This window comes from Bos taurus, chromosome 1, assembly GCF_002263795.3.
Source record: "Bos taurus isolate L1 Dominette 01449 registration number 42190680 breed Hereford chromosome 1, ARS-UCD2.0, whole genome shotgun sequence".
Lineage (NCBI taxonomy): Eukaryota > Metazoa > Chordata > Mammalia > Artiodactyla > Bovidae > Bos > Bos taurus.
Window position 1 is genome coordinate 156,756,002 of NC_037328.1, and position 22,744 is coordinate 156,778,745.

Consider the following 22,744-nt stretch of genomic DNA (forward strand, 5'->3'; position numbering starts at 1 on the left):
ATTTTTACTCAGAAAAATATTATTTCCTTTGAATAGTCAAAGCAGCTGTAACCAAAATCGTCAACTGCTTTGCCTAAAGTCGTTTACCAAATCCTTCGGGGGACTGACGTGAGCCCATGTGTGACCTACGAGTTCTAACTCCCAGTCTCCTAGGCTTTATCCTCAAGATGAGTGTTCTCGACTGGGTGTGGTTCAGATTGCCAAAGGACGTTTGGCAATGTCTGCAGATATTTGGGGTTGTTATCTCTGGGGGTGGGTGATGTGAGATGCACTAAACATTCCATCCTGTACCCAATGCTCCCCGCACCAGCACAGAATGATGGGGCCCCAAATCTCAACCCTGCCCAGGCTGAGAAACCCTGCCCCAGATAAAGGTTGCTCTTCTCTTTGAGCGTAATTTCAGAGAAATGAAGCCTGTAAATCAAATGACGTCTTTCAAGCGACGTGTCTCTTTTCTCACTGTTTCAAGGGAAAGGGGATTTAATTGGAGCCAATCTATCAATTAAGGACCAAGTAATCAAGACCAACGCGGATGTGAAGGCGCTAACCTACTGTGATCTCCAGTGTATCATCCTCAAAGGACTCTTTGAAGTTCTGGACCTTTACCCAGAATATGCTCACAAATTTGTGGAAGACATTCAGCATGACCTCACATACAACCTTCGAGAAGGTCACGAGAGTGATGTAAGTCTCCCTTCTAATTACTGCTGAGATCCAAACACACAGGGCCTGGAGATCATTTATAACAGCAAAGAACATGTTCTGACCTCACTTCAAAAAATCTCTGAGCAGATAAGCTGAGACTGTTCAGTCACTAATTGAGCAATTAGGTAATTAGCCAGGAGTCAAACCGGGAGCATGTTATCAATATTTTAGAAAAGTAGGATTTATGGAGGAGTTCTCTTAATTTTTTTCTTGTTTATTTTCATTTGCTTATAACCAGGATGAATGTCGGGGGCATATAATATTTAGCTAGAGAGGTGTGATTCCTCTGGAACTTAAGGATTTCCGGATAGGGCGTATGGTTCAGAGTTTGCTACACGCGGGTGTATTCCCTACACCACTGGCTTGACATCGTTTTGCTTAAGACCATCTTTTTATTTGTTAACCATGACTCAAAACAGTCTGTCTTAAAATGAGTAAATAGGTATGAAAGGATTCAAACCAAAGATTGTCACCCTGGAAGCATAATGGGCATTTTATGAAATTATATATTTGCTACATGTTTCAGTTTATACAAAGAGCTTTCCTGTCAAAATATGTACCAAACTGTGTCCTGTGATTAAGCTGCTCGTGAACATGACTTCATTAAATGTGTCAGAGAGACAAATGACTTAATAGGAATGATTGTTGGAAGGCAGGCCAGAGTGTGTATGCATACCGCTCTCTATCAGCAGACGCCTTCATCTGCTGCCTTGAGCTCTGCCCCAGAGACTTGCTAGTCTCGATTTTTTTCCTTAAGGGTTTAAGAAGTGAGGCTCTTGTTTTGACTAACCCACATTGTGGGGACATCGTCATCAGCATTCTCCAAACTGTCGGTAAAGAAGGAATCCAAGTTGTTTGACTTCCTCTTGGTTGAGGACATCAAATGACAGACAGAACACAGATGGTGCCCCTTCTGAAGCTCAGGATTACCAGTTTCGAATGCGTGCATCTCTCCATGGATGGAGGCAAAGGGCAAAGGAGGTGGAAATATTTATTTCGAAACTTTTTGTGTTAAGGACTCTGTCAGTGTAAAACGTTGTATTCAGTGCCGAAAGCCTCTGTTGAAGCTAAGTGTCAGGTTTTACAGGACAGAAAACAGATGCAGAATGGTTAAGTAACATGTGTGATCACACACACAGCTCCTCTGGCCATGGAAATTTCCAGGCAAGGATACTGGAGTGGGTTGCCATGGGTTATATGGCAACCCACATATATATATCCTCTTCCAGGGGATCTTCCCGACCCAGAGATTGAACCCATGTCTCCTGCACTGGCAGTCAGGTTCTTTACCACTAGCAAAGAGAGAGCCAACATGTCCTCAACATGGACAAATGGAAAATATTGGCTCTCAACCCCAAGATTTCATTCAATTACTTTTAAAAAGTCTTACCTTTAATCCATTTTTTAATTCTCCTTTTGTCTTTGCTGAAACATTCATCACAGTGATTTTAAGCCTCCAGTGTCTGAAAGGCCAATGAGACTCTTTTCTTTATCTGTTATTTTTGGGGGGAGGGGTTGTTTTTTTGTTTTTGAGGTCACTTTCCTTCCTCTACTATTTTTCAAACAGATATCATGACTTTGCTTCAATGTAGATGTTGTTTATGAAAAAAGTGAAGTTGCTCAGTCGTGTCTGACTCTTTGCAACCCCATGGACTGTAGCCCGCCAGGCTCCTCCATCCATGGGATTTTCCAGGCAAGAATACGGGAGCGGGTTGCCATTTTCTTCTCCAGGGGATCTTCCTGACCCAGGAATCGAACCCGGGTCTCCCACACTGCAGGCAGACTCTTTACCACCTGAGCCATTCTTGAAAAAAGCGTTCGTATTATTTTCCTTCTAATAGGGTTATGTTTTCCTGGGACAGGCAGAGTACCCAACAAATCGCTTTCACCCTGCCTACAGTTCCTCCTAGGCTTTGTTAGGTTGATCTGCTTCAGTTTTGCCCCGACCCTGGTGGTACAGCTCTCACCCCTAAGACATGTTTCAGAATCTCTGCTAAAATCCCTGGGTGTTGCCCAAAGCTTCTCCTATTTGACATGCCTTTCCTGCAGCCTGAGCCTCCCCGAGCATCACGAGGGAACCGAATCCCCGGGCTCCTTGGAGACTGCCCTGTGCCCCTAAGTGAGGAGCTGGCTGACCCCTGGGGGCCTCCTCCCTGGGATTCACTCTTCAGATCCTGGGAGTTTGGGGACACATGGATTGCTCTTCTCCAGGAAGACTGCTCCTCTCTCTCCTACACTCTGCCACCCCACAGTGAAGCAATAGATTCCCTCAGAAAAACGCTTAGATAAACGTGACCCTCGGGGCTTTCCTGGTGGCTTGGCTGGTAAAGAATCCGCCTGCAATGTGGGAGACCTGGGTTTGATCCCTGGGGTGGGAAGTGCCCCTGGAGAGGGGAAAGGCTCCCCAAAGTGGATTCTGGCCTATATACTGATGGACTTCCCTTTTCTCAGGGGTCATAGCCCTTCAAGTCTGACCTGAGTCGGTTGTTCTCCATTGCTTTTAAACAGTTATTTTCATGTGTTTTGTCCAGCTTTATAATTATTTTTAGTTCAATATTAGCTATTTCACTGTGGCTGAAACAAAATCTTATGCTTCTATACAGAGGACCCCTCTGAGCCACATTTTTAAGGGTAAATGGGAACTGGAGCTCTGAAATCTTTATTTTTTATAGTTCCTCATCTTGTAGCACTCAGAATTTACATTTACACTATATTCAAGATTCTGGTAGCTCAGTTGGTAAAGAATCCACCTGCAATGCAGGAGACCATCTGCAACACAGGAGACCTGGGTTCTGTCTGTGGGTTGGGAAGCTCCCCTGGAGGAGGGCATGGCAGCCCACTCCAGTGTTCCTGCCTGGGAAATCCATGGAAGAGGAGCCTGGCAGGCTACAGTCCATGGAGTCGCAAAGAGTCCCACATGACTCAGTGACAGCCGAGATCCTGGGTTGCTATGCCTTCTAAAGGCTAGGTAAATTTGGACCATACTTACCAATAATTTTATAATCCTGGGGAGATTAAAAATAGTCTAAAAATAGTCTAATAGACTAAAAATAGTCTTGTGCTATTTTTTTAATTGGGGTATAATTGCTTTTCAATGTTTTATTAGTTTCTGCTGTATGTAAACATTTATCCCCTCCCTCTCTTTCCCACTGATGCATATGTATAGAATCTTGTGCTATTTCTAAGGATACTTTGACTTTGGCGGGGTGTGGGGCTTCTATTCTGACGATTACCTGTGATCATGGCTGCAACTGCTCTGGTGTCAGACCAAGGTGGACCCAGCCCCTCTCCTTAATTTCCACACCCACACGGGCAAAAATACCCAATCACACAGAGTTTCCGGTGGGTTGAATCCTTTGTGAAAGTTTGGTCTAGGGATTCTAGGAGGAACACTTGCATCATGGGAATGCAAACAGTGCAGACATAACTTCGCTCTGTCCTCGCTCTTAAAGCTCCTGTGGCCCGTCTGCCACACCGGTCAGCCCTTCATTTCTGCTTTCCCCTCCTCTCCTGTCTTCATCCTCTGCCTGCATCCCCAGGTTCCCCACTGTGTCTGGTAGGATTTAACTCTCTCTCTGATTGGTTTGTGTCTTTCTAATCTTGCCTTCTGGATGTACCTTCTCTCACAAGTGCTTATAAAGTATCAGGTGACAGAGAGCATTACCAATCTGGATAAAGAGTGGAGTGATCATCAACCCGTTTTGAAATAAAAACAAAGTGTTTTAAGAGATAGTCGAAAGGTATGCATGTCACAGTGAGCTGTGAATCTAGAACTCTGATAAACGGTGTAACTTTAGAATGGCAGCTCATCCAATTAATTAAAATGTATAAAATGTGTTCTGAGTTTGTGAAAAGGCAAGCTAGTACCGACCTCATGATAATTACTCATTTTATGCACTCGGTGTATTTTATATGTTTGCCCTTATTTGTATCTCCTGATGACCCCAATACTGACATAGATTAATTCAGCTGTTTCTGTCTGTGGAGATTATGAGAAATCTGCTTCACAGCTTCTCATGGTAAACCCTGTAAAACTGGTTTTCGCACAGACTCATCGGTTGGTGGTTGTGAAATTTAGTTTGCCTTAACGTTAGAATTTTGAGATAACTAATGACTGAAGAGTATCTAAAATAAGCTTTCCAAAGTTAGTAGTGTTAACACACGGAAGATCAGACATTGACGCGGTCGCATGTAGACACCTTCTGGGTGTGAACGTCACGGACTCTGACCTGCGGGTGTGGCTGTGGAGCAGCAAACACCAGTGCCTGTTTTACCTTACCACGGGTTACTCGATGAAACTCTTTTTTTTTTTTTTTAATTTTTTTTGGCTGTGCCGCATGGCATACAGGGATCTTAGTTCTGTAACCAGGGATCAAACCCATGCCCCCTGCAGTGGATTCCTAACCACTGGATTGCCAGGGAGGTCCTGAAATTTCTTGCCATTTTTTTAATTGAAGTATCGGAGAAGGCACTGGCGACCCACTCTAGTACTCTTGCCTGGAAAATCACATGGGCGGAGGAGCCTGGTAGGCTGCAGTCCATGAGGTCGCTAAGAGTCGGACACGACTGAGCTTTTCACTTTCATGCATGGGAGAAGGAAATGGCAACCCACTCCAGTGTTCTTGCCTGGAGAATCCCAGGGATGGGGGAGCCTGGTAGGCTGCTGTCTGTGGGGTTGCACAGAGTCGGACACGACTAAAGCGACTTAGCAGCAGCAGTAACTGAATTATAGCTGACTTACAATGTTTCAGACGTACAACAATCCCAGTATAGCTGTGATTCAGTCTCACATATGCACATGTTCTTTTTCGGGCTCTTTTCCAGCGTAGGGCACCATGTGACACTGAGTGTGGCCCCTGGCTCTGCAACAGGGCCTTGCTGTTGATTGAGTTTACACCTGGTACAGTGTGTTTGTTGATCCCAGACTCCTAACTTAGCCCTCCCCACCTTCCCCTTGGTCGCCCTAGTGTGGTTTCTGTCTCTGTGTGTGTTTCTGTTTTGTAAACACATTCATTTTCTTAGATTGCACACATAAGCAATGTCATAGGATAACCTCCAGGTTCATCCATGTTGCTGCGAATGGCATTACTTTACTCATTTTTGTGGCTGAGTAGTATTCCGTTGTGTATATGCACCACATCTTTTGTATCCATTCCTCTGTTGATGGACATTTGGGTTGCTCCCGAATCTTGGCTGTTGTAAATGGTGCTGCTGTGAACTCTGAGGTGCATGTATCTTTTTGAGTTAGAGTTTCATCTTTTCCAGATCCATGCTGAGGAGGGGGGTTGCTGGATCTTACGGTGACTCTGTTTAGCTTTTAAGGAGACTTCTTTCTCTTCGCTATAGTGGCTGCACCCAGTCACAGCCACACCAGCAGTGTAGGCGGGCTCCCTTTTCTCCACACCCTCTTTACCACTTATTGACTGCAGTTTTTTCATGATGGTCATTCTGATTGCTGTGAGATGACACCTCATTGTAGTTTTGATTTGCATTTCTCTAATAATCAGTGATATTGAGACTCTTTTTGTGTGCGCACTGGCCATCAGTGTGTCTTCTTTGGAGACATGTTTATTTAGGCCTTCTGACCATTTCTTTGACGGGAAGCTTATTACATTTTAAGTGTCTTGGGTACTCCACTTTCTCCCTCAGTTTTCCATTATTTCATATAATCTGATCAGCATAAAAAATAAAGTCTCCTCCTTCAGTCTTTCCCTCTCTCTAGTAACAGGAGAGAGAGTTCCCTAGGATCCTGAGGGTCAGCGGCCTCTGGGTGAAGGTCCTGGCAGTGCCACCTCCATGACAGCACAAGAGGTTACCCCGAAGTTTAGAGAAGATTCCTGAACAGAGACAAGGGAGCCTGGAGGAGCAGCCACTTTCAGCAGTTCTCCTCCAATTTTGACATCTTCGATGCTACGTGGGTGGTTTATGGTGGGTTGATTCATCACAACACTCCAAGCCCCTGAGCAACACACTCTCTACACACCAAGCCCCAGGCATCAACGGGGTAGCTACAAAACCGACACACCCCATAATCCTGACTCCTGAGTGAAACAAGCACATGTATAGACACAATTAATGGAAAGCTTCCCAGAGTGGTCACACGCATTAGATAACACCTGTATGTTAAACATAATTAAATGTAAAGTTTCGTACTAACGAAGAGTCAACTTGCTCTCACCCCCTGTAGGCCGTGTATAGAGGGGAGTTACACGCTGAGACGTTTCTCCCTAACCATGACCAAAGAAAAGTGATGTAATGGTTCTCCCTGCATCTATTCTTTTTCTTTAAATTGACTTATAATTAACAAACAATATTAAATTAAGATGTGCAACATAGTGATTCAATATTTTTAGACCTTATGAAATGATCACTACAGTACACCATCCAGCACCGTACAAAGCTGTTACAATATTATTGGCTGTAGGTCCGTAAGTATAATGATATATCCCTGCGACTTATTGATTTTGGGGCCAGAAGTTTGGTTTTGTTTTTTATTTTTCACGTAGCCAGAAGTGTTTCCCTCTCAGCCCCTCTCACCTACTTTACTCCCCCCCCAGACCCAAACCCTCTCCCCTCTGGCAACCACCGGTGTGTTTCTGTTTTATTCCGTTTTGCTTTTTTGTATTGTCGTTTAGGTTCTACCTGTAAGACTCAAACGGAGCGTGTTTTCCTGCCTGACTTATTTCACATAGCCAAATACTCTGCAGGTTCACCGTGCTGCGCAAGTGCTAGGCTTTTACCATTTTTCTGGCTGAGTACGCTCCACCGCGCAGCCCGCCACGCCTTCTCCATCGGTTCAGATGTCGGTGGACGCCGAGGCGGCTTCCGTGTCTTGGTTGTAGTAAGCGCTGCAGTGATTACAGGGGTGCATGTATCTTTCCATACCGGTGTTTTCATCTTCTTCAGATAAATACTCAGAATTGTTGGATCATGCACAACTGAGCCACACACGTATTTCTATTCTACGTGTTTTGAGGAGCTTCCACACCGTTTTCTTTGGCGGCCGTATTTACATTTGATTTCCGCCAGCAGCACCGAGGGCTCCTCTCCGCCACAGCCTCGCCAACACCTGCCGTTTGTTGTCTCCTTTAATGACAGGCATTCTTAGAGGCGTGGGCTGGCGGCTCATTACCCCAGTGAGTTACTTGAGCACCTTCTCAGGTGCCTGTTGGCCTTCTGCGCGTCTTCTGTGGAGAGCTACTTTACGCCTTCTGCCCGTTTCTTAATTGGGGTGTTTGGGGGCTGATATTGAGTTATGTGAATTTGTCCTATATTTTGTATCAACCCTTTCTTGGATATGGAATTTACAAACGCCTTCTCCCGCTCAGTGGTTGTCTCTTGGTTTTGCTGACGGTCTCCTCCCACGTGAGAGCCTCTTAGTACAGCCCGGTCCGTTTGTTTCCTTTCGCTTTCGTTTCCTTTGCCTGAGGAGACACACCCAAAAACACACTGCTAAGATCAGTGCCAAAGAAGCTCCCGCCTGTTTCCTTCCAGGAGTTCCAGGTCCTGCATTTAGATCTTTGGTCCGTTTTTGTGCAAGGTATAAAAAATGATCCGATTTCATTCTTTTGCGTGTAGCTGTCCACTTTGCCCAATACCATTTTTTGAAGAGACCTTTTCTCTGTTGAATAATCCTCCTCCTTTGTCATAGATTAATTGACCATGTGAATGAGGGCTGACCTCTGGCTCTCCACTCTGCTCCACTGAGCTTTATGTCTGCTTCTGGGCCAGGACCGTGCTCTTTGAGTACTAGGTCTCTAGCATAATTTCAGGTCTGGGAGCATGATTATCTTCAGCTTTGTTCCTCTTTCTCAAAATTGCTTTGGTTGTTTGAGACTTTTTGTGGTTCCAAAAAAATTTTAGGATGTTTTTGTTCTAGTTTTGTGGGAAATGTCACTGATACTCTGATAGGGATCGCACTGAATCTGCAGGTTGCTTTACGCAGTGTGACATTTTAATGATATCGATTCTTCCCGTCCACGTTGTTGCTGTTGTTTAGTTACTAAGTCGTGTCTGACTGCTTTGCAATCCCGTGGCCTGCAGCCCACCAGGCTCCTCCGTCAGAGATCTTCCAGACACGAATACTGGGGTGGGTTGCCATTTCCTTCTCCAGGGGAACTTCCGAACCCAGGGATCGAGCCTGCATCTCCGCACTGGTAGGTGGATTCTTTACCACTGAGCTGCCAGGGAAGCCTCCATTAATCCTTGAGCACAATATAATTTTCCACTTGTTCATGTCATCTTCTTTCCTCAATGTCTTGCAGTTTTCAGAACACAAGTCTTTTACCTCCTTGGTTAAATTTATCCCTAAGTGTTTTGCTCTCTTTGTTGCAGGTATATGGGATTGTTTTCTTTATTTCTCTTTCTGATAGTTTGTTATTAGTGTATAGAAATGCAATAGATTTCTGTATATTAATTTTGTATCTTGGTACTTTACTTATTTATCAGTTCTAACAGCTTTTGGGGGGGACAGTTCTATATATAGTACATGCTACCTAGAAATGGTGACAGTTATACCTCTTCTTTAATTTGGATGACTTTTTTTTTCCTTATCTGATTGCCATAGCTAAGACTTCCAATACTATGTTAAATAAAACAGATGAGAGTGGGCGTTCTTGTTTTGTTCTCTAGTTTAGAAGGAAACCTTTAAGCTTTTCACCAGAGTATGGTGTAAGCTGTGGGTTTGTCATACATCGACTTTATGATGTTGAGGGTGCATGTATGCTAAGTCGCTTCCGTTGTGTGACTCTTTGCGACCCCATGGACTGTAGCCCACCAGGCGCCTCTGTCCATGCAATTCTCCAGGCAAGAATACTGGAGTGGGGTGCCCTGCCCTCCTCCAGGGGTTCTTCCCAATCCAGGGATGGAACTCATATTTCTTACATCTCCTACATTGGCAGGTGGGTTCTTTCCCACTAGCGCCACCTGGGAAGCTCACATTCCCTATGTGTCTATTTTTGTAGAGTTTTTATCTTAAATGCATGTAGAATTTTTTCTGTATCTTGAAGAAGTGGTGTTGTGCGATGCAGGAGCATCCCTGTGAAGACTCCTGCCCTTGTCCTTATCTCTACTCTTAAACCCTTACCAACTCCTGCCTGTCTTTCAAACTTGTCTCATGCATCTGATGTCCTCTTGTGTCCAGCATTACATCTGGTACCTTTTACAACTTTTACTTGTTTTATATCTGGGGGTGCTGGGTCTCTGTTGCTGTGCAGGGCACGCTCTCGTGGCCGCTTCTCTTGTTGCAAAGCACAGACTCTAGGGCACGCGGGCACGGGGCCCTGGGGCACAGGCTCAGTAGTTGCCGTGATACAGGCTCAGTGGCTCCGAGGCGCATGGGATCTTCCCGGATCAGGGATCAAAGCCGTGCCTCCTGCCTTGGCAGGTGGACTCCTTACCACTGAGCCACCAGGGAAGCCCTGCGTCCGATGTCATCTAGTGTCCAGCATCGCACTCCAACAAACTGGCTTGCTTTCTTTCCTCACGTGCGCCGGGTTTCCGGTGCCCCTCATGCCTCAGGGCCTTTGCGCGACTGCCTTTTCTTTATGCGCTCTCGCTGCTCCGGCCTGAGACCGTCTGCCCTGCAGCTGGCCTCTCCCACTTATCCTGCCACCTCACCTTATTTATCTTTTTCAGAGCCTTTAACAAGATCTGTTAATTGATATGTATACTTTCTTGTTCATTGTCAGTTTCTCCTGCCAGAATGTCTGTGAAGGCTTTGTCTTGTTCCATGTATATCTTCAGTGCCTAAGTCAGAGCATAATTCAGAATCAACATTTAATATCTATTTAATACCTGAATGAGTAATTGTCAGAAATTTAGTTTAAAACCTGGAGCCTATGTGAAATGAATTGTTAAAATGAATAAATTCCTGAAGACAGCAGCCTATATAGCCAGTAAATGAAGATGTGGAAATTTAGAATTACGTATCTTAGAAGTGACAAAAACCAAAGACAGTACTAGTAGTAGGATTTGAAAGAACTGCTAAATTGCAAAACAGATTTTTTTCACTTCCCCTAAGTTCAAGACAAGAGGTTTTCAAAAGGCGTAGAAAAATAATAGGAAAAAAAAAAATGATAGGGGAAAAAAAAACCTCTTGCTGCATAGGTAATGTAATTCCTCCAGGTGGTTTGGTATGCTGGGTTGTGTTAAGATGAAAAAAAATATATCTGTCTTCAAATCTAAGCTAACACACATATTTTCTGTAGAAACGGATTAACTATGACAACACTAATGCTGTTAAACGTAAAATCATTCTCAACTGTTATTCGCCTCACTTTTATTGCCCAGAGATGAGGCCACTAATTTTTTGGATGAGACGAACATGTGGAAAACTCCAGAGTCTAGCAGAGCATCTTATCTATGGTTATAAAATATTTGATCAGAATGTAATACACATCTGTTGCCCTTAGTGGTAAACTGAGGCATAAGGTCTGTAATATATATGATGGTCAAGCATTCCTCATATTTCTTAATCAGAATTAGCCTCAATGACACCAGAATATGAATTTATATTTCTATTTGGGTATGGACCCCATGTCTTTAATATGCAAAGGTGAATCTTTGAGCTTTATGTTTTCAGAAGGCAGCCCTATCTCAGATGCTAATATCCTTGGGAAAAGCCTCTAACTCCTGGGCACTGAGCTGTGCCCACTGGATCTTTGGCAGTAGGCGGTCTCTTCTATAATTAAGCTGTACTCTGTCCATGAGGTACAACTCCTTGCTTTTCCCTTAGATAAAAGAGAAGCCTGAATGTGTCTTTCGAGTGAAGTCTGTGATTTGCCAGTATCTCTGGCTTCCTGTATTATAATTTATTTCAAGATTAAACTGAAAAGAGAGTTATTTCCAAAGGAGGGACTTGGTTTAAATTTAGTCCCCATTTCAGTCTGAAATAAGATGGGGCTGCTTGGAAGCAATTTTCTTGAAGATGATTTACTGAATAGTAATAATTTTAAAAGTCGTATCTGACAGCCCAGATGCGTAGCTCTCCAGAGTAGCCTGTGTGCAGGTGGACTGCATGCGCAGTCTCACATAACACGAGGACAGAATTGATTCCACACCTTTCTGAGATCGTTGTTCTTAGAAAGCTGCACGGTGAAGGACTCACATGGCGTTTTACCATGTCAGCTTTTCTCATCACCCCAGGCTGAACAAGAATCTTGCCGGTTGTGTATTTTAAAAAACCCTCCTTAAAGGAGCAAAACCCTTCCTGGAAGCGTCTTGCGGTGAACTGTGTACCCGCCCTACATTTTTATGATGCTTGCAACAGCGTCAGATATGCTGGGGAAAGCTCAGCACATAATGGTCTAGAAATTTTACATGCGTCCTGTGTATATTTTACTTTCTAAAACACACAAATGTTTTCCAGTGAATTCAGAAGGTGCGGCAAACTCGTATTTAGCTGCATTGAGCAACATTAGCTGTAGGCAACAAATTCTGATAAATTCTCTTTTCATTTTTATTCTGTTAAAAGTATTTTCTAATTTTCCTTATTATGGCTTCTTAGATATACGATCATCATTTAAAAGTGGAAATTTAATTTCCAAATCATGCAGTATGGGGCTTTTTAAATGTCTTTGATATTAATTTCTCATTTAAATGCTTTCTTCTTCACAATCACCCTCCATGTTTTCTCAGTCTTTTAACTTAATTGAGACTGTCAATGGCTAAGTCTAAGATCTCTTTTGGTAAGGAGACTGTACTTCAAAATACGTGGGTTATTTTGAACTATTTTTTGATGTTGATTTCTAACGTAATTCCACGGTGATAAGAGAACAGACTCTACCATTTCAATGCCTTTGGACCATGAAGTTTTTGCACCTTGTTTTATGTCCCTGGATATGTTCCAGTAGCTCCTGGTTTATAGTCTATGGGAATGTGAATAGAATTTGTACCCTGCTATTGTGTGAAAATTGTACAAATCTTAACCCTGTGAATCGGTTCATGGTGCTTTTCAGGCCTACCACATCCTTCTACTTTTCTGTTTATTCATTCTATTCGTTTTTGAAACTTTGATATTGAAACGCTAACTCAAAATCTTAATTTGTCTACTTAAAAAATAACTGTAATATATAGTGGAACTATATGTAACTTTGTTCTTATTTTCCAAGTCTCCTATAAATGTGTTCTCATACTTTCGTAATGTCCAGAAGAGAAAAAGAAAGCGTGGCAAGCACAGCGCCCTGAAGGGAGGGCCGATGTTTCAGTCCGAGTCCTCGGGGCCTGGCACCGCCGCCTGGCTCGTGGCACTGAGTAAATGCAGCTGCTGCTGAATTTCTCACGTGTGGCGGCCCACCCTGTTTGCTCGGGCTGCAGCAAGATCACTCCAGTGTCCTCTCCTCTTCTTAGTGGTTGCTGTGCTAACGGCTTCATGCCCTCCTCCATGGTCAGTCTTGTATCTGTAGCACCCAACAGTTTTTGGCCGAATCATTCACAATATTTTCTTTTATACTAAAAATGCACAATAGGAATAAAAAGTTGATCTTAAGGAGGACTGGACTCCCCAGAACTCTAGGTTTACACTCCCCTCTAGCCCTGAAGCTCTGTTTCTTCTGCTTGGGCTCTAGCCTCAGAGAGATGAAGGCTTTATAACCTGCAAAATCTGTAAAGCAAAAGAAAGAGGTTAGCATCAGTTCAGTCAGTTCAGTCGCTAGTTGTATCCAACTCTTTGCAACCCCATGGACTGCAGCATGCCAGGCTTCCCTGTCCATCACCAACTCCTGGAACTTACTCAAATTCTTGTCCATCAAGTTGGTGATGCCATCCAACCATCTCATCCTCTGTCATCCCCTTCTCCTCCTGCCTTCAACCTTTCCCAGCATCAGGGTATTTTCCAATGAGTCAGCTCTTCACATCAGGTGGCCAAAGTATTGGAGTTTCAGCTTTACCATCAGTCCTTCCAATGAATATTTAGGACTGATTTCCTTTAGTATTCACTGGTTGGATCTGCTTGCAGTCCAAGGGACTCTCAAGAGTCTTCTCCAACACCACAGTTCAAAAGCATCAATTCTTCGGGGCTCAGCTTTCTTTACAGTCCAACTCTCACATCCATACATGACCACAGGAAAAACCATAGCTTTGACTAGATGGATCTTTGTCGGCAAAGTAATGTCTCTGCTTTTTAGTATGCTGTCAAGATTGGTCATAACTTTTCTTCCAAGGAGCAAGCGCGTCTTTTAATTTCATGGCTGCAGTCACCATCTGCAGTGACTTTGGAGGCCCCCAAAATAAAGTCTGTCACTGTTTCCACTGTTTCCCCATCTATTTGCCATGAAGTGATGGGATACCATGATCTTAGTTTTCTGAATGTTGAGTTTTAGGCCACCTTTTTCACTCTCCTCTTTCACTTTCATTAAGAGGCTCTTTAGTTCTTCTTTGCTTTCTGCCATAAGGGTGGTGTCATCTGCATATCTGAGGTTATTGATATTTCTCCCAGCAATCTCGATCCCAGCTTGTGCTTCATTCCAGCCCAGTGTTTCTCATGATGTACTCTGCATATAAGTTAAATAAGCAGGATGACAATACACAGCCTTGACGTACTCCTTTCCCAAATTGGAACCCGTCTGCTGTTCCACGTCCAGGTCTAACTGTTGCCTCTTGACCTGCGTACAGATTTCTTAGGAGGCAGGTCAGGCTGTCTGGTATTCTTATCTCCTGAAGAATTTTCCACAGTGTTGTGATCCACACAGTCAAAGGCTTTGGCATAGTCAATAAAGAAGACATAGATGTTTTTCTGGAATTCTCTCACTTTTTCGATGATCCAGCGGATGTTGGCAATTTGATCTCTGGTTCCTCTGCCTTTTCTAAAACCAATTTGAACATCTGGAAGTTCACAGTTCAAGTACTGTTGAAGCCTGGCTTGGAGAATTTTGAGCATTATGTTGCTAGACTGTAAGATGAGTGCAACTGTGTGGTAGTTTGAGCATCCTTTGGCATTGCCTTTCTTTGGGACTGGAATGAAAACTGACTTTTTCCAGTCCTGTGGCCACTGCTGAGTTTCCAAATTTGCTGACATATTGAGTGCAACACTTTCACAGCATCATCTTTTAGGATTTGAAATAGCTCAACTGAAATTCCATCACCTCCACTAACTTTGTTTGTAGTGATGCTTCCTAAGGCCCACTTGACTTCACATTCCAGGATGTCTGGCTCTAGGTCAGTGATCACACCATCATGGTTGTCTGGGTCATGAAGATCTTTTTTGTACAGTTCTTCTGTGTATTCTTACCACCTCTTCTTAATATCTTCTGCTTCTGTAAAGTCCATACCATTTCTGTCCTTGATTGTGCCCATCTTTGCATGAAATGTTCCCTTGGTATCTCTAATTTTCTTGATGAGATCTCTAGTCTTTCCCGTTCTATTATTTTCCTCTATTACTTTGCATTGACCACTGAGGAAGGCTTTCTTATCTCTCCTTGCTATTCTTTGGAACTCTGTATTCAAATGGGTATATGTTCCCTTTTCTCCTTTGCCTTTAGCTTCTCTTTTTTTCACAGCTAATTGTCAGGCCTCCTCAGACAACCATTTTGCATTTCTTTTTCTTGGGGATGGTCTTGATCACTGCCTCTTGTACAATGTCATGAACCTCCATCCATAGTTCTTCAGGTACTCTGTCTATTTAAGAAAGTTAGCATCACACCTTCTTAAACTACAGACTAGTTTTTTTTTTTTTAATTGTAGGACAGAGTTAGTATGGAGTGTTGGCAAATGGGCTGTCCTGAGAAACTTGGTAAATTAGGGGGCAATTTAGAATGAGGACATCTACCGTAGGCAATAGAAATCCAACTCAGTGATAAACACCCATGTAACTTAGCCCCAGAACCAAGAAACAGAATATGTCCATTCCCCTAGAAATTTCCATCAGCCTCCCCACCACTGCTATCTGATTTCCATCAACATAGATTAGTTTTGCCAGTATTCTGGTGTCAGGAAGATGAAACCGTTCAGTATGCACACTTTTGAATGTGGCTTCTGTCGCTTAACCTAATGTTTCTGAGATACCTGCACGGTGTTGAGTATACCAGTTCTTTTTCGTTGTTAAATGTTCCGTTACATCAGTATATGATTTGAAAACCTATTCTCTTGTTGATGGATTTGGGATTGGTCCCAGTTTGGGATTGTTACGAGTAAGGCTGCTTTAAACATTCCTATCTATGACCTTCTGTGGACATATCCTTTCCTTTTTTCTTGGGTTAATATCTAGGAGTGAAACTGCTGGATCCTAGGGAAGTAATTCATCAAGCTGTTCACTTAAGATGTATGCATTTTGGTGTATGTTAATTATTTCTTTAAAACCGACTGCACATGCAATACTCAGAAATGCAGTTTTAAAAGCAAACTAAATTGCTGTTGGTTTAGTTAACTTGTTTAAATAAGGCACTAAATGAACAGCAATTTGATTTTTCATTTCAATAAAGTTTGTAAATCAGTGGCAAAAAAAATAATAAAGTGATCTGAGTTTCTGAAAAGTGAAACCAGTGTGAAAAACAACCTAAACTATAGAAAGCAAACAGACCAGCAAGACAACAGAAGTCAAGTTCTGTGGCCTGAATGTGATGTCCCCCCGAAATCCATATGCTGAAACCTAACCCTCAGTGTGATGGTGTTAGGAGGTGGCGGCCTTGGGGCAACTGAATCCTGAGGATGGAGCCCTCCTGAATGGGATTCGTGCCCTTATGAAACAGAGCCTGAGAACTGTCCCACTGCTCTGGCATGTGAGGGCCTGGTGAGGGACACCCTGTGTGAATCTGGAAGTGGGCACTGCCAGATATGGAGTCTTCCAGCCCAGCCTCCACAACTGTGAGAGATGAATTTCCATTGATTTTGACTAAAGAAAAAAAAAAAAAAATTCCAACTCAAGTAAAGCACTAAAGTCAGATTTATCATAAGAATTATAGTTTTCTGACAGAATCAAATAAAATACACCAGACTTACTGTCACTCTGTCTCCTCTGTAAAAGAAGAAATGTAAAAGGGGAAATTTCTGGAGAAGGAAAGGGCAGCCCTCTCCAGTATTCTTGCCTGGAAAGTCTTGCCTGGTAGGCTCCTCTGTCCACAGGGTCACAAAGAGTCGGACACGACCGAGCGACCTCACTTTCACTGTAACATGTACACCTAGATGTCGGGATTCTTACAACCAGGCTCTCAAACTCCATTTCTTATTCTATTTCCTCTCCATCTCTTCCTCTTCTCTTTCTCTCCGTCCTTCTTTCCTTCAGGGTATTTGCCATCTTTCTTTCCTCCTCCAAATGGCAGTAAGTGGTGACAATAACCGCTTCTCAATTCGAGGGGGCAAGAAATTAAGCTAGACTCTTAGTTGATTCCAAATTCCTGGGGAAAGATGGAGTGACTCAGCTCACGTCAAGTGTCCACTCAGGTTTTATCAGTGTGTGTGTGTGCATGCACGTGTGTGTGTGTATGTGGTAAGGGGAGGGGTCGTCAAGGATACAGAGAGATCGCACTGTGGTAGAACCACAGTGGTTTCCATGACAACCCCGTGGGCTGAAGAGTTGAAATAAGAGACAAGATCCAGAAAAGGGGAGGGGGGTGGTCAGAGGCAGTTAGACAAATGAAGCCAACTGTGGGTCATTATGTCACTGTGTGGGTTGTACAATCATACCTCAGCAACATTTTCTTAGAAACCGAATTCCATTTAAATATGTATTAAAGAGAAAAGCACATAACATAGAGGACACGGGAAAAGCTTTACACCTCTCTGAATGGGCTCCTGCTTCATCTCCTCTGGATTCTCTCCTGTGTAGCCTTTTGTCAATCAAATGGCGTGAGACACACCCTGGAAAGAGCTCAGCCACGTTTCAGTGGCATCTGGGGATTTCAGCTTGTGTTTGCAAGTTGAACAGTGAGCGGTTAGATTTTTAAGCTCCTTGTGGGGAGATGGGGGTTAGCTGAGTTGGGGAAGTCGGAGGATGAAAAGGCTACCTGCCACCCCATAAACAAGACCAAGAAAAACCAGGTCTTTCATTCTCTACCTCCCTGGTTACTTCCACCCCGCAGGGAACAGCAGATGTTCAGCCTGAAATAAAAGGAATCAGATCTGCAAGTGTACACACACGCACACCCACACCAGCAGAACTCAACTTGCATGCAGTCCTTTGAGAAAGAAAAACTGTTGAGGCTCCCTCCACCAGGAGTTCTCAATCCTGCCCTACTAGGAGGGACTCAGGTCTCCATTCCACACTGCATTCTCAGTGCCTGTTTAAGTCTTCGAGTCCAGAGCTTGCATCCTTCCATCTGCATATCCCCGATCTGTAGACTGGGGATAACAGAGGCCTGCCCTCCTGACAAAGGCTCCGTGAACTGAAGATTATGCTGATCCTGCTGATGGATGGTATCATGGCTCTGATGAACCAAATCGTATGCGAAGCACTTTATGGACATTAGCATTTTTATCCCCACAGCAATCATGAAGATAGGTTGTTAAGTTCGTATACTAGACACGAAGACTGATTAAGGATAAGATCATAGCTCAGATGGTAAAGAATCCACCTGCAAAGCAGGAGCTAAGCTAAGCTAAGTCACTTCAGTCGTGTCCGACTCTGTGCGACCCCATAGATGGCAGCCCACCAGGCTTCCCCGTCCCTGGGATTCTCCAGGCAAGAACACTGGAGTGGGTTGCCATTTCCTTCTCCAATGCAGGAAAGTGAAAAGTGAAAGTGAAGTCACTCAGTCGTGTCTGACTGTAGCGACCCCATGGACTGCAGCCTACCAGGCTCCTCCGTCCATGGGATTTTCCAGGCAAAAGTACTGGAGTGGGGTGCCATTGCTTTCTCCTGCAAAGCAGGAGACCCCAGTTCAATTCATGGATCAGGAAGATCTCCTGGAGAAGGGATAGTCTACCCACTCTAGTATTCTTGGGCTTCTCTTGCAGCTCCGCTGGTAAAGAATCCGCCTTCAATGCAGGAGACGTGGGTTTGATCCCTGGGTTGGGACGATCCCCTGGAGAAGGGAAAGGCTACTCACTCCAGTATTCTGGCCTGAAGAATTCCATGGGCTCCTCAGCAAATACCCAAGGAAATCAAGAACAATATTTTCAGTCCCAAACCACCTGACTCCAAAATCCAACTGAAACTTAGCGTCGGTTTATCCAGCAAAGCAGTTAGAGATTCCTGCCCTGTTCTCAGTTCTCTGAGCCCTGAACTCCAGCTGTACTGTAGCTAATGGAGCATTGACAGGAAAGAGGTTTCCATGGGAAATGAGCTTCGCATGCCAAAATATAAGTAAAAACTGAATCACAGAACTTTCTGATAATTCATCAAGCAGTAATGCTTTTGATTTGTGCACTTTTTTCTGTAGGTTATACTTTAATGAGGGTTTTTGAAAAATGAATCATAAGAATTCAACAAAGTTGTAAGTAGAGAGCTCAATTGTATACATATAACTTCCTTGAGAGCAATAACTTCATTTTATTCATCTTTGAATCCTTTTCCTCGTGAAATTGCTGGCACAAAGTACGTGCTTGATGAATACTTATTGGAATTTGATTCATTCCTTTGTATATAGACACGTTTCCATATCCACAAAATAATAGAACGTTAGAACGGGAAGGCACCTAGTGTACTGGCTGATGAAACTCAGTTTTTCTTTAGATTACAAGTGGCTTAAAGAGGAAGGGCTCAGAAAATTTACTCACAGAACTAAATTCCTATCTTATAGACCAAAGAGTGTTAGAATATGCCCTTTGCACAAATAAGTTCCCTCTGGGGTAAATCTCCCATCAACCACATAAAAGCATGTGTTTCAAATGTGCTTCAAAAGATTCCATCCAGTGATCACACTGAATCTGATCCGGTTTTAACTTCTCTTGTCAACTGAAATTTATTTAGCAGTGCAGCTTCTGACAGCAGGGCTTCCCGGGTGGCACCAGTGGTAAAGACGGTGCCTGCCGGTGCAGGGGGTAAGAGACAGGAGTTTGGTCCCTGGGTCAGGAAGACCCCCTGCAGGAGGCCATGGCAACCCACTCCAGTACGCTTGCCTGGAGAATCCCATGGACAGAGGAGCATGGAGGGCTACAATCGTGGGGTTGCAAAGAGTCGGACACGACTGACATGGCTTAGCACACACGCACACCACTGACAGAAGGATACTAATGTTTATTAAATACGTATTTGTGAGCAGGGCAATTTGTTCACAGTATCTCATTTAATTTAACTTGCCATCTTTGCATCACCCCTGAGAGTCTGGATTCTGTTTCTGCTTTGCAGGTGAAGGAGCTGGGTGTCCAGGTAGCACACCGCCTGAGATTACAAAATCAATGAGGGAATCAAGCAGGGTAAAATTGAGTCGGACTCTGGTTTTCAGAATCCCAGACTAGGACATTTGTCCACCAAAGCACTCTGCCACAAATCAGAACATAATTCTCCTAAAAGGAGCCGTTGTACTTCAGGCATTCTGAAGCTATCCTGAAGTTCCTGTATGTTACAGCAGAAGCTATCCTCAAGTTCCAGAATAACTGTCACTTTAATCTTCTTAACCCTAATGCTATTACTTGTCATGTCTCATCAAAAACTCAATGTACCTTAGTATTTCAGGAAGGACATGTCATTAACAAGAACACAAGAAAGACAACAGAACTACTGTAGTCTGGCCATTTGACTTGGGCTCTCCCCTGATGTTTGTGCTTTGAATTGCTCATGAATCCATCCATTTATTAAATAACCCTGTGGTCACAGCTGAGCTCTGGGAGAATTTCTTCCCATTCAAATATATGCATTTCAGTCTGCTATACACGTTATTGTTCTTTATTCTTCACTTGCTCCGTGTTTGAGAGTAAACTTGTAAAATCCTTATTCCATCATCAATTCAAATATACAAAATAGTACTCCAGTTTCTTTCCAGACTCAGTTTCATCCTTGTAAGTTGGAAGCCTTTTTATTAACTGAAATAAAAATCTCTTTGGTGTGCAAATAGTATCACATTTGTCAACAGATAGCACATTCTCAGTGTCTCCTGCATGTACGCACAGACTTGCACACATCCGTATAGTTTAGCAGAGGGACTGAGAGAGGAGGTTAAAGAAGCAATATCTTAAATATTTGAATTTGTTTATGATTATTTTATTAATTTTTGTTGGAGTATAATTCCTTTACAATATTGTATTAGTGTCTGCTGTACAGCAAAGTGGATCAGTTATATGTTTACATATATCCCCTGAAATTTGTTCACATTTCTCCATCAGTCAGCAAATACTTTTCCTGTGGATATGTTAGGACTTCTTAAAAACATAATTTTACTCTGGTTTTGTTGTTCAAGAATTTGGCCTCGTAGGACTTGTTAGAATAACCCTGAATGTTTTATTGTGGTAAATGTTTCACTGTTTGGGCTATGCTGGTCTGTTCATGTTGCAAAGTTCATCCTTGAGCAGGTGTGACGTATCTTCACACTAATCCCATAAATGCATTCCTCTCATCCCAAACCTAGAGTCAAGTGTTAGGGCTTGGAGTCAGTGGGTAGTCTGGTTAAAGCTGTTGTAAATTAGCTAAGTTAGTGGAAATTAAACTAAGATTAAAAACAAGTTACAGAATCCCAAGGTAAACATCTTTACAGTGCTTTTCCCCTGAAGTCCCCTAAAAGGATGAGGACAGCAGAGAGGAAGGCATATGGCAGACACAGCCTGCTTCCACCACGGCGCAGAATGCGCTCGGCAGGAAGGGCTGGCAGACTCCAGTTTCACTAGATTCGGGGCTTCCACAGGCTCCCTGTTTAAACCCAGAAATCTGCAACACCAGAAGAGCAGCAGCTTTGACTAGTTAACCGTAGCCAAAGAGTCAGAAATATGAAGCAAGCAAGATGCCAAGTTAGGGGGGAAAATGGAAAGATCTTCAAATTATGAATTGAACAGCCAGCAGGCACTAATAATGACAACTCGAGGAGGGTGGAGGGGCCCAAGGAGAAGCATTTCTGTCAAATGAATTGGGACTTAAAGGATTTGGTTTTCATGTCATTGAGGAAAATGATTAAGGAAAATTCCAAGGTGAACATCTGCAAGATGCTAAGCTTTTAGTGATGTGGTAATCCCACTTATATTTTCCACCCTGAAGATTAAGCAGAGCATATGGTGACCGATCTGTGTCCCTGCATTCTGCCAGCTTTCAGAAATAGCCCCAAATCTGACTAGTGCTAACGAAGCATATTTATATTCTAGGATATACAGTTTACATTTTTTCTTTGAGGTTATTAGTCACCCATTTTTTTCTTTATGGTACAAAACATTAGCCTCATATATGGGAAAATACCCAAAATGCCAGACAGGCTTCTGTGAAAAAGAGCAGTGGATGGTAGATCAGAGTCAGCACCCCCATGAGTCACGCGTCCCCAGTGAGTAGGTGCTGTCCTCCAGTGCTCCTCCGGCGCTTCACCTGGATACTCTCAAGAAATTGCATCAGTTCAGTCAGGCTAAAGGCTGTAACAAAAAGCTCCACGTCTCTGTGGTCTGATACGGTCCATAAAATAAGACATATGAGGCATGTTTCGTTCATATCATAAGGTACAGGCGGTAGGCAGACGGTGGCTTCACACAGGCTGACTTGGGGGCCCAGGCTTCCTCTTCCTCTACCAGCTGTGAGGCCTCACCATCCTCTGGAGCTCACAGTCCTCCACTGGAGGCTTGGCACCTCACCCACCAATCCGTTGAGACCAAGAGAATGTGGAGGCTTTCTCTGCACCACTCAGGGGCCAGATCTAGAAACAGCCTAGATCTCTGCTCCCCTGCCCCGGCACAGCCAGTCAGACGAGTGGGCCCAAGTGCCAGCAGTCTGGGACCCTCATCAAGCTGTGCGCCTGAGGACACAGCTGGTGAGCGACCCACGCATCTGAGCCTCAGGACCTTCTACCGCTATTTCCCTGCTATTTTTAAACTCCAGTTTAAGAAAGCTTTCAAACACTGAGAAAGGGTTGCAGCCAAACTAATTTTTGCTTCAGTTCTCTGTTTGCTTTATTTTACTACAGTGCTTTTATTGTGCCTTTATTTTTTTTTTCTAATTTTATTTTATTTTTAAACTTTACATAATTGTATTAGTTTTGCC

At 43.5% G+C, this 22,744-nt stretch overlaps 1 protein-coding gene across 1 annotated transcript in view; it reads left to right on the top strand.

The window, feature by feature from the left end:
- The window catches only part of KCNH8 (potassium voltage-gated channel subfamily H member 8), a 503,960-nt gene that overhangs the window by 415,731 nt on the left and 65,485 nt on the right, over positions 1-22,744 (top strand). The window contains exon 11 of the mRNA XM_024997203.2: positions 470-684. Within this exon, the coding sequence (XP_024852971.1) occupies positions 470-684 (215 nt within the window). The remainder of the gene's footprint in view (positions 1-469; positions 685-22,744) is intronic.